The sequence below is a fragment of the Eptesicus fuscus genome, chromosome 2 (genome assembly GCF_027574615.1).
Source record: "Eptesicus fuscus isolate TK198812 chromosome 2, DD_ASM_mEF_20220401, whole genome shotgun sequence".
Lineage (NCBI taxonomy): Eukaryota > Metazoa > Chordata > Mammalia > Chiroptera > Vespertilionidae > Eptesicus > Eptesicus fuscus.
The window spans coordinates 84,322,629-84,335,266 of NC_072474.1; the positions used below are offsets into that span (position 1 = coordinate 84,322,629).

General features: G+C 38.2%; 1 protein-coding gene across 1 annotated transcript in view; it reads left to right on the plus strand.

Moving 5' to 3' along the window:
- Positions 1 to 9,345, plus strand: part of CLOCK (clock circadian regulator) — a 152,090-nt gene extending 142,745 nt beyond the window's left edge. Inside the window, exons 25-27 of the mRNA XM_054728943.1 lie at positions 1,536 to 1,800; positions 4,270 to 4,434; positions 4,985 to 9,345. Of these exons, the coding sequence (XP_054584918.1) occupies positions 1,536 to 1,800; positions 4,270 to 4,434; positions 4,985 to 4,993 (439 nt within the window). The 3' untranslated portion in view covers positions 4,994 to 9,345. The remainder of the gene's footprint in view (positions 1 to 1,535; positions 1,801 to 4,269; positions 4,435 to 4,984) is intronic.
- Positions 9,346 to 12,638: the final 3,293 nt, after the last annotated feature.

Sequence of the window (12,638 nt, forward strand, 5' to 3'; positions counted from 1 at the left end):
TCTTTTATTTATTTATATATTTAGTTATATATATATATATATATATATATTTTTATATTATTGATTTTTTACAGAGAGGAGGGGAGAGGGATAGAGTTAGAAACATCAATGAGAAACATCGATCAGCTGCCTCCTGCACACTCCCTACTGGGTATGTGCCCACAACCAAGGTACATGCCCTTGACCGGAATCGAACCTGGGAACCCTTCAGTCTGCAGGCCGACGCTCTATCCACTGAGCCAGACCGGTTCAGGCTCTTTTTTTTTTTTTTTTTATTGATTCCAGAGAGAGGAAGGGGGAAGGAGGAGAGAGAAGAAAAAAAAAAAAGAGAGAGAGAAACATCAATCGGCTGCCTTCTGCACATGCCCCCAGTGGGCATTGAACCACAACATAAGTATGTTCCCTGACTGGAAATTGAACCCACCACCTTTTGGTGTACAGGATGGCGCTCCAACCAAACAAACCACACTGGCCAGGGCCAGCCAATATTCTTGAATTTGAAATAACACATAATATATTCATTGTTTAAGGACTTTGTAATAAAAAGGTAGCAATAGATTTTGTTTCCTGTCCATAAATGTGCTACCAAATATTGTAGAAGCCAAATTCTGCAGCACACTTTTATATGACTTTTATGACAGGCTTTGTGTCACTGAAACTTGTATTATTTTAATACAGATACTGGTGAGTTTTCATATAGTAATAAGGGTTAGGGTGTATACTACCATAATTTGTTTTGAAATAAAAGTAGCTTGCCTTTCTTGAGTTTGTTTAGTACTATACTAAGCGCTCAAAACATTATTTCATTTAATTCTTACTTTTTAAAAATGTGTTTAGGGTATTTTAATTTGTAGGTAAGAAAAAAAGTGAGTTTATAATACTTTGGTCAAGAGCCTGTAGCTAGTTAAAGGGGAGATGAAGAAGGTGTTCTGAATTCAAGCCTCAATGTTTGATTTCAAACCTCAAGTGTTTAAACATATACTACACAAAACTTTTGTGGGCAATTCAAGAAAGTAATCTACGATATCTTTTAGTGGCAATAGCTGACTTAGAAACAAAGTTTTTGAAGAAATGCCATTTTCTTATATTTGTAAGCTTTTAATATTAGAATCTCTGTAGTCTTAAAACTTTTTTTAAAATATGTTTTTATTGATTTCAGAGAGAAGAAGGGAGAGGGAGAGAGAGATAGAAACATCAATGTTGAGAGAGAATCATTGATCGGCTGTCTCCTGGATGCCCCCAATGGGGGTCGAGCCTGAAACCCTGGCATGTGCCCTGCCAGGGAATCAACTGTGACCTCCTGGTTCATAGGTCAAAGCTCAACCACTAAGCAACACCGGCCAGGCTATATACACATTTTGTTTTACTGGTATCTCAAAACGGATCTGTAAAAACATGAAACAAAATTGAAACATACAGCTTTAAAAAACTAAGTTGGCAATATCATTGGGTATTATCTTAGAGAAGTATTCAGCCACTGCCTTTTGTAATGCATGTTTTTTGTATTTCTAATTCCCCTTTTCTTCCTCTTACAGATTTTCTCAAGGTCAGCAACTTGTGACCAAATTAGTAACCGCTCCCGTAGCTTGTGGGGCAGTCATGGTACCTAGCACTATGCTTATGGGTCAGGTGGTGACTGCCTACCCTACTTTTGCTGCACAACAGCAGCAGTCACAGACATTGTCAGTCACGCAGCAGCAGCAGCAGCAGCAGCAGCAGAGTTCCCAGGAGCAGCAGCTCACATCAGCTCAGCAACCGTCTCAGGCTCAGCTGACCCAACCACCACAGCAGTTTTTACAGGTAATTCTCCCAAACCTACTTACTTTTGTATAATGAAACTAGAGGCCCAGTGCATGATTGAATCATGCACGTGTAGGGTCCCCTACACGCTTTCGCTTTTCGCGGTGGAGCTTGGTGCCTGTCCACTGGTGCACCAGGCCTTTAAGAAGCCTCCGGCTCAGCGGAGGCTTCTGAAACGCCTGGTGCCGGAGCAGACAAGCACCCAGCTCCCCCACTTTTGATGGTCCGCGGCTGCTGAGGGGGCTACCCTGCTGTTGAGAGGCGCAGGGGGCAGGACTCCCGCCCCCTGCGCCTCTCAATGGCCGCTGAGGGGGGCTGCCGCGGACACCTGGCTACCCTGCCGTTGAGAGGCGCAGCTGGGTGTCTGCGGCAGGCCCCCTCAGCGGCCGCGGATCTGGCAGTTGAGAGGCGCAGGGGGCGGGACTCCCGCCCCCTGCACCTCTCAACAGCAGGGTAGCCCCCCTCAGTGGCAGTGGATCCGTGCCTCTCAATGGCCGGATAAGCCACCCCGAGTCCCGCCCCCCAGCCTCCCGCCACCCAATCGTGGGCGTAGCGGAGTGATGGTAATTTACATGTTACTCTATTATTAGATAGGATGAGGCGTTAAGTGAACACTTTTGTAAGTGATCTGAAAAAATGCATAGGAGCTAACTGTACAAGTTAAATTTCTGTAAGACAAAGTTTGTCTGGTTGGCTATATGTTTTTCCCTGTTCAGTCCTTCAAAGATTTAGCCCTGCCATGGACATACCCAATTATTTAAACTGCTGGATAGAATAAGGGGCTACTACCTGCCCATATCAAGACACTTTATATAGCGCCCTCTCTGGCTAGAGTTTCTGGAATTCAAGGAAAGGCACCTTTCTTTCATCTCTTATCTTTAGCAGCCCATCAAACTACTCTTTACCAGGCAGGGGCATCAAGTCGGATTTTTAAAAAATTAGGCATTATCTTAAATTATTTTTTAAGATTAAGTTTTATAATGATTTTTAGGTTATACATTAGTATTAGAAGAGAAATATTATGGAAGCAGTATATGTCATAGTTAAGAACTTGGGCTCTTAAGTCCTGCTGCCTTGGGATTCAGTCACTTCTGCACTAACTGCGTGACCTTTGGCAGGTTACTTAACTTGCTAAACTTCATTTTCCTCATCTGAATATGGAGGTGCTATGGATGATGCATGTAAATCACTGACCATAGCATAAGGCATATAAATTAGCTATTGTGTATGACTACCAGTGATAAACACACTGACCAAAATGCAGACACACATCTCATAGGGGTGTATTAGATAGGATCTACTTCTCTAAAGGATGCAGTATCCTCAGCAAGGAAATCAGGAAAAGTTTCTAGCACTCTCACTGGGGGGTGCACAGCAGATGATAACATCTGGAAGTCCAGCCTTTTCTCTGCTGGCTGAGGGGATCCATTTTGAATATAGGCTAGTCTAGGATTGTGCTAGAGACCAATCCATGTAGGCCAGGCACAAATCAATTTTAGAGTTATACAATATATGGTATAATTAGAAGATTTAATATTATATTGTCTACTCAGGCATAAATACACTTTTAACTTCTCACCCTAGGAGTTCAAATAAAATTCCTAACCTTGTGATGTGGAAACTAAACAGATAGTTACCTAAGTCTCTCTCAAGTCATACATAGTTCCTTAAACCTATACTGCAGCTATTAATGACTGCTCACTTACTGTTGTAAATACATTATTAATTAGAATTTATAGCAAGTTATAAAGTATTATTATGGGGATAGATAACCAAGGAGAATTAAGTAAAAGCTTAAAAAAGGAGAGGTCTTGCCTTAAGACCTCGGTCTTCTAAGTCTATCAGATTGAGGGCCCTTAAAAGAATGAACATTCTCTTATTCCCCACTTCTGAAAAAAGCATTTCAAAGTAAGATCAGCAATACCCTTCAGAGATACACTCATATGTAGATAGTAAATACTATACAATTTGGCTTTTCTCACATATAATACCTAGTTCTAAAATGTACCTCTGTTGTAACCCTGTAGGGCTCATGAATGTACTGGGTTCTTTATCTTACAAAAGCTTTTGTTAATGTGCTCTGGCCAGGTAGCTCAATTGGTTAGAGCGTTGTCCCAATACCCCAAAGTTGTAGGTTCAATTCCCGGTCAGAGCACATATAAGAATCAACCAATGAATGCATAAATAAGTAAAACAACAAATTGATATTTCTTTTCTCTCTTTAAAAAAAAAAAAAAAAAAAAAAAGGTTTCTTAATGACAAAGACAGAAAGCAAATTGTCCAGATCCTTGGCAAAGCTTAATGGTTCTTAAGGTTCAGGATCTATCCGTATGCTTGCAAGTGTCCTTCATTTGTAGTGGTGGTGACTGCCTTTTCATTGTCCCAATGAAAAGTGGAAAACTTAAGGAAATCTTAATGTACACAAAATAGTGGGGGTAAAGCAATGTTGCATAATCCATTTGTTGTTAGACTTCTAGGTTGCTTCACGGGAACCCTTCAACTCAGCTTATCCTCTCTGCTGCGTTTCCACTACAACAGAGCACTTTCCCTCAATCACATCACCAGCAACACCAGTCTCAGCAGCAACAGCAACTGAGTCGGCACAGGACTGACACTTTGACGGATCCTTCCAAGGTTCAACCGCAGTAGCACACGTCTCCTCTCTGACTCAGGGGAGGAAGGGTTGGCCCAAAAGAGTTGCTCAGATGATCTGAGGATTAGGAGGAAAAGTTCTAGTAGATTCATGAGATATGCAGTATTGAGTATTCTAATTCCTCGAATTAGTTAGCAGGGAAAATGCTGCCTAGTGCTGCAGATGTACATTAAATACCCGCCAGCAGGAAATGACCATAGGGCCATAGCCAATTCTGACAGTGTTTTAATTGCCCAGATATTTTTTGATGAAAAAAAGAGTATATTGCCAAATGTAGAAGCTCAGCTAAAGAAATATGACCTCCAGTGAATCAGAAAGGCACTAACAATGTTAGTAACTTTTAGTGGTTCTGTGCCTGTTTTCAAGTGTTACAGAGGACACACCACTGCCACATCAGGGGTTTGCTTACAATGATGCCATGAAGACAGTGCAGTCGACCCAGTAGTCCCTCTTCCCAAGCCCCTCTCCCTTCTCAGATAATGATGGAATCGCAATTTCAGAATGTTGTGTGGATTCAAATCCTATGTACAGATGCTGTAAAAATATTATGTATATGTCTGGATAAAAGGAAAGAGAGCAAAACATTTTGTATGCTGCATGAAAGCATTATCTCCTCCTTAAAGGTATGAATACATTTCCTTAGATTCTGATGCCATGTGCAAAACTAATACATCCTTTGTTTTCCCTTTTGTTTACAACACGATAGTGTTCTATTCACTTTTCCGGGGCACAAGTCTTTTGTTCATACTTGGCTGTGATGTCACAGTTTGTTCAGTGAGGTATGATGTGCTGCTGGGAATGGATTTTTTTCAGGTTAAATGATTGAAATAACAGGATTTTCAAGTTACTCAGAAGTATCCTTCATTTCATTATTTTTCAATAATGTTTGAAAATAGGATTTGCACTGCTTTATTTTAGAAGGTTGGGAGTTTTGATCACATATTTTGATATGGTTCATAGTTGGAAATAGTTGAGTAAATGGTTTGTAATAAGCCTGAAAGAAATTTCATGAATGTTTCAGTTATAGGAGTAAAATTTGCACGCAAAACATTTTAGGCACTTTTTAACATTCTCACTGGTGGGAATTTTAACCTTTAGGATTTGTTGGAATCTTTTTATTATCCTTCACAATTTCAATGTTTCTTTTAGTCAGAAATGATTCAGGGTTATTTGAGGGGGAAGAAACCCATAGTGCCTTGATTTTGATTCAGGTGATAACTCACCATCTTGAACTCATTGTCTGGTTTCAGTAGCAGTTTTGAAACCTTAGTACATTTTTAATAGCATGTGAGTGTCCGTGCCATTATTCTCCTAAGTTCCTATGAAGACTGCTTTGAATCTCTTGGCTGGAAATACAAATAATTTAGAAATAAAAGATGACATACTAACACTATCAGTCATCAGTGTAATTGCAAATTGTTTTTCCTAAATCAGCATCTTCCTTTAAAACTGAAATAAGTAGTCATTGAAGAATCACCAGTAAATATTTGCTCAGTATGATTCTTACAAAGAAAAAGGTGTAGGAATCTGCTTTGCCTTCACTACATTAGAATATTGGAACTCACATGCTTTCTAAACATGAACTAAGATTTCATTTGGCAATATCATATTCCAAAGGTAATAAATTCCAACAAAAATTATATTCATAAAAGCATTTTATATATTCTATGGTACTAATAATTAAATTTACAACTGTAGAGCAAAGGAAAATATCTTACTAGAATATCAAAAATTATTACTGTGGAAAGGGAAGACAGCAAGCTGTAATAAATAAAAATTGACCTGAAAAGAAAATGTATAACAGAATTGAGGTTGTTCAACAGAAAAGGTTTTGAGCAATGAAAATAACCTAATACAGAATTGCTAGATAAAGGAGTCAGAGGAACTCTAAGACAGTTCTTCAGACTTTTCTGTCCTCAGCTTTGCTATTATCCTTAAGGGATATATTGTTTTTCTGTAGAAAACTATACCTGGCCACACTTAAATTAGAAAATGTTGAAAACAAAATCAACCAAAGAAAGTTGGTACCTACCCTTCTATAAAAGAAGTGTCATTAGATACCAATCAATAATTAACATATCAAGGAGCTCCTCTCCTAGCTAAATGATCATCCAGAAGAGATTTCTGACTCATGAATGTCAAGGATAGTTGTCAGAATATGTGTGTACTTGAGCCTATATACAACACCAAAATTGATGTTGTAAATATGGCAACAGTATTAATTATCTCCCCTTTCAAATTGCCTATGTTAACCTTATCATGCCATTCCATATAGTGAGTTGTGCCTCTTTCATTCATTGGTGATATCTAGTGATAATGGATTTAGCTAATAAAATATATGAAAAACTATTATATTAAGGTATATCCTCCAAATATCACACTTAAAAGAAAGATGGTGGACCATGAGTACTGTGTACTTAGATTAACAAAAGCAAAGCCTAGGCACTATTTTGCATTTATAATTACTGTTGTTTCTGACAGTTCACTTTTTTCTGCTTAGAATTGATTACTAAATTTAAAGAAGCAACTAGCTGCTTTCCTCTGCTGTCAGCAGACATTGTTGTGTCAGAAGAGCTAGTAAGCACCAGCTGCCTCTTAGCTCCTTTAACTGTTCCTCCTGCTTCTCTTGGACTTGGATTGCAGACCTGTCCCTGCCCCCTCCCCCATGAATGGAGACTTGACATTCTGATGAAGATTCAGCAGTTGCCTGTTCTTCCTTCATTTCTGTAGCCAGAGTTGTTGATTAAAATACTAAATCTAAGTCATAAAAAAAACAAAAACAGAAAATAGGAACACCTTCTAACTACTTAAAAATCATCTTTCCCCTGCTTTACTCTCAGTCATTTTTTCTTTTAAAAAACACATTTTGTTCTGGGTGGCACTTTTTAGATAAGAAACTATTGAAGATCAGGCAAATTGTTAGCTGTTGTGCAGTTGTTATCTTGTTTTGGCTTGCTGAGGCACTGCGTGAGTCAGTATAGTTTTAACAAGTGAAGACTACAAGGACTAGTAAAATTGCTGCTGGAGTATGGCAACCCCGAGTGTCTACACTCAAAAGTACTCTATTTTTTTAGTGGAAAATATGTGCAGAAAAGCAGATATAGCGGATGGGGGTAGCATTCAGTAAGTCCTACAGTTCAGTCTCCAAACTTCGACTTACGGGGGTAATTTGAGTCCTGTGCTCTGCTTTGTCACTTAAATCTGGCTTAGGAATGTACTAGTAATAGGACAATGCCAGTGTTTTTGAAAGGTTATAGAATACTGTGTGGAAGAGTGAAATGGTAATTTGGATTCTTCCGAAGTGCTGTAGTTGCTGGTCATTGCCTTACAGCAGTCTGCTTGCCGTTAGTTAAGTGCACTGAAGCAGTGCAGCTCTGTAAAGAAGGGGAGATGAATCCTTGTTCAAGAAGCCTTAGATAGGGGTCCTACAGATAGGTGAAAGTACTTTTTAACTGGATATTACTCAACGTATTTTAAAATGTTTCCACTACATTGCGGTAAACTTTTTAAAAAGTGGAATGCAAATAGCATTTTACTCTGGTAGTATTCATTTTTTCTTTATGTTTTTTTGGTGATTGAAAGTTTGTTGATGAACATTTGTGTTAAACTCATTCAAATCTATAACCTTTCCAATATCTGTGTCCCTGTTCATAGCCCCTTGGGAGTCAATGTTGGAAGGTGTAAACACTGGATATTACTATTGCTGAGTGAGTCTAGCCAGAAGTAAACCGATTGGAAAAGAAACAGCACAACGGCTCCTGCCATTTTAATAGTGATTCGAGAAAGAGAACCTGTTAAGTTTGTTTGGGTTGGGTGAGCATTCTTCTGAAAGGAGCTTCTGAAGTAATTGCAAAGGAAAAGAGTCGACTATTTTTATAGCATATTTAATATATTTGTATATATAACTATGAATATAGTAGGAACCACCCTCCACATGCCTCCCACCTTTTCTAAGTTCCTCCCCCTTTGCCATAGCACTAGTATAGCCTCGTCCGCATGGGTAATGTGCCTACTGTCAGCCTACCAAAAGATAGTGCTGCTGCTTTCTGAGACAGGTGAGAAGACCCACTCTCATGCCTGGGGATCCTTTACGTAGGAATAGCACACACTTAAATCAACATACCACAGTCTAAAAGCATCATTTTTAAATATAACAAGCACTTTATTGCAATTATTCATTTTGATAAAGTTTATCTTAGGCATTACCATTTCTAAAGGATCCCCAAATCATCACTTAGGTGAAATTTTAAAATGACCCATTTCTGAGAAATGTTTAGATCCAGTGAACCGTAGTAGGTTTATGGGAGTGATTTCAAGGTAGCCAAATGTACTTGACTTTTGTTTTGAATGTGGTGGAGTTGAGATTGTTGCTAGTTCCATTTAGACACTATTGTAAACCTATCTTGCCTATTGTGTGGACACCAAAAGAGCCTGTTTATTTTCAGAAGTCTAGGAAAATTGCATCAGTGTGAATAAATGTATAGAACTAACCTAAAAGTGATTGTTAGTAATATTTTAGACTACAGTCATTTCAAGAATTATTCTGGGTGTTTTCAATGTGCTCTGAAATGTTGGCATGTCATTTCAGCGTTCCCATTTGAATTGCTCTTGTAATATTTTTGCACAAAAAGGACTACTTTGGTTGAAGAAAAGAAAAATGTGTAATTTGGTCTTATTTTAATGACTTCTGTGGAAACACTGGGGATGAATTTTGTTGGTTTATAATTCAGGATATTTAACAGTATTGAACAGCTCACAAGAAATTAAACAAAAGTGGATATTTAAAGATTAAAACACTTTCTTCCCATGTGATTGTTTTGCATATTTCCCCCACATGTCATAATTTAACACTACATTCCTTGTTTTTCTTAAATAAAATACTTTGCAGGTTGTTTTGAGTATTTAACATATTTTGTAAGCTGCCTCGGTTTTCCTAAGGAAACGACCTTTAAGAAATAGAATATAGTTTATGAAGAGATTAAGTGAAATTCCATCACCACCACCAGCAAACACTGAGGTGCTGTGTTAAGTGACAATCAAAATAGTGAGTATTTACGGAAGAATTTAGAGTGATTTTAAAGAAGAAATTGCTTTGTAAGCAGTTCTCTGGATTTCTTGAATAAAAATGGCTAAACGTATTTATTTATATTTTTAAATATCTGTGTGTTCTGTTTTCTATCAGTGATTTCATTGTCATGTATTTAATTTGTGGTTTGTTTTGTTTTGCCTTGTACTCTTTATACTAGAGAACTGGCTCTTCTAATGTGGGCACAGTCTCTAGCCCTCAGAGGACTCTACATGGGCATCCAAATCTGTTCTACTGCAGGACAGCAGTGGGAGGGCCCCCATCCAGGTGCCTCCGCACTGCCCTCCTGTGCTCAACTTAAGAGAAAAGGAAAGGTAACTCCTTTCAAATTTGCTTCATAGAGCTCCAACCTTTTTCTAGTTTTACGTCCTGCCTTTTCCATTTGGGGGACACTTTTTATATGATTACAGCCAAAGGCCAGTATGACAGAACCAATGGCACACATTGCCTGTTTTGCCCACTTGGGAAATGTTAGTAAAATTGTCAGCATCTTCGAATGGCCCCTACTATCATATCTATATGAAAGTCCATTTAAAGTCTAATACGGGTGGGAAAATGTATCCACACTGCAAACTCTTCTACGAAAAAATGTTTGCTGTCTATAGTGTAATGTTGCTTGGTCCTTTGAAAACTAACAAAACCTCCATGCACAGCACTGCTCAGTAAAGCAGTGTTTGAACATTTGAGGATACTTCTGGCTGGAATGTATTGGAACAGAATTCCCTAGGTTCCCACAGGTCAGGTACAGGAGATATTGTCTAACTTTTGGGATCCCTTAGATGAATGGTCATTAAAGCAAGCTGGACTTAATGATGTAAAATATGTTCCTTAACTCCGAGAGTTCAATTGAAGATGTGATGTTTTCAAATGTATGCTTTTAAATTTCTGAGGAAACAAACTGTGACATCGCTTTAAAAACAAACATTCAGATGTTTCATAATAGATGTTTTTGAGTTGGCCTGTACTGGTACAAATTCACTGCTGGCAATGGTTGTGCCAGAACTGGTGTTAAAATATGTAGGAAAAGCTATATTATCTTCAAGTTGATGTATTATATAGCTAGACAATCATCATCAAGCAAAAAAAAGAAATTGGCCAGGAAATGTCCTTTCACTTTTTCAATAGCTATGAACAGCTGCAACTTAGACCTTTCTAAAATAATTTTGAAAACTATCTTACTGTGGTGTAAGTTGGGAAAGGATCTCTGTATGGCACTTGCATATTTACTGTGTAAAGATTGAAGCCCAAAGATGAGTTAAATTCAATGCTGTATTGAAACCAGTTAGTGCAAAAAAGTTTTATCTTTGTAAGTTTTTAATTGTTAACACCAGTTGGTAGCTGTAAAAACATACACCGAATTCTTTCTAATGTTCTGTGTGCTACATTGCTGTCCTTACTGCTTGGTTCTTGGTTTTAAATACAATTTAGATTGTAGCCTAACATTCTTACTTCTGAAAGGGTGGAGCTATTAATGGCTGATATTGACATAGAATACCTCTTTTTCCTACAGCAAACATTGAACTGAAATCCAAATTGATTTATAAAAAACAAGACTGACATTTTCCAGGTATTGTCTTTAGCTCAAATCCTAAATTTCACAGAAGCAAGAAGGGATAATGAATGGTTTCAACGGTGCTGAACCTATCTGTGGAAATATTATATAAAATGTGGATCATTCTGTCACCCATTTAATATTGCCATTTTAATTTGGTGTTACAATTGTTTACACTCATTTTTCAAAGCTACCCTTTCAGAGGTAAAAATGTGTTACTAGTCTACCTTCACTCAGGCCTCTCTACATGATCATTTTTCCAGGTTATGATGTGCAGTTTTTAAAACTACATGTACTATTATAATGCTCTTTCTCATATTCTTGTAATGTATTCAGAACCGAAAATTACAGCAAAAGAGCCAAGCAGTAGCATTGTTGTTGTTGTGGTTTTTTTTTTTTTTTTGTAAATGTAAAAAAATTAGGTCCAGACTTTGTTTCCTTATTCAATCTTAAAAATAAAAAAATACCTCAGTACTGTTTTCAGTATCACCTGCATTTCTCAAAAAATAACACCTGCTTTATGTGGCACTTAACTTGTAAAAATTACATTATTTTGGATTTTAAAGAGAAGAGTATTAAATATTTTAAAATCACTACCAATGAAATTTTTCTTTTATTCAGCAATGGAGTCTACCTACATTGATTTCTACTTTGCAGCTTAGATCTGAGCTACCAAATTCAGTAATGTCCTGTTACAAGATTGTGGTGCCTCAGAAAGCTATGCTGTTATTCACATGTTAAGCTAATCCTAAAACCAGGCTGCCTGCATTGCCAAATTTGGGCTATGATGATACAAGCTAACAAGGGATTATCTTTCTGTTCTTAGAAAAGATCATAATTCCTCACTTGTTCTGTTTATAATGATCTAAGGCAGTATTAGGGGTATCTACTGCAGAGGATGATGGGACTGTCGAGGGACAACCTGAAATTCCTTTATAGTACTTTAGTCTAATTAGCGGACATTATTTTCTACCTTTGTAAGGAGTTCTCTACCTACCATAAAGTTTCAAAACATGGCTTTTTCATCAGTATGTGCTACTGCTACTTTTTAGCTGGCAGCTACTTTTAGCTCTCTTCCCAGTAGCAGTTAGCTGTCTTCCCCACAAAGTTACAAGTGCAGAATGGTTGCTGCATTGACACTGCTACTGCTGGGTGATTCTATTATATGCAAGATTAGATTCTTTCTAAATCTCTTCAAGTTACAAATGTACTATCTACTGTGGACTTTTGTAGTAGCTCAAGTCACACAAGGAATATGTGGGAGTTTCTCTAGAACTGTCCTTTGGGTTTAAAGAGGCGATTAATGGCAACGTTATTGCATATCCTAACTAATAAAGAGGGAATATGCTAATTGACCCTCACACCATCACAAAGATGGCAGTGCCCACAGCCAATAAAGAGGGAATATGCTAATTGACTGCCCCACCCTCAAAGATGGTAGCACACAGTCCCCTCAGCCCCATGGGGGGGGGGGGGGGAGAGACAGGCAGGCCTGGCCACTCCATGCGCCTGCCTCCAGAGTCCCCCAGTCCCCCAGCCTCCCAGGG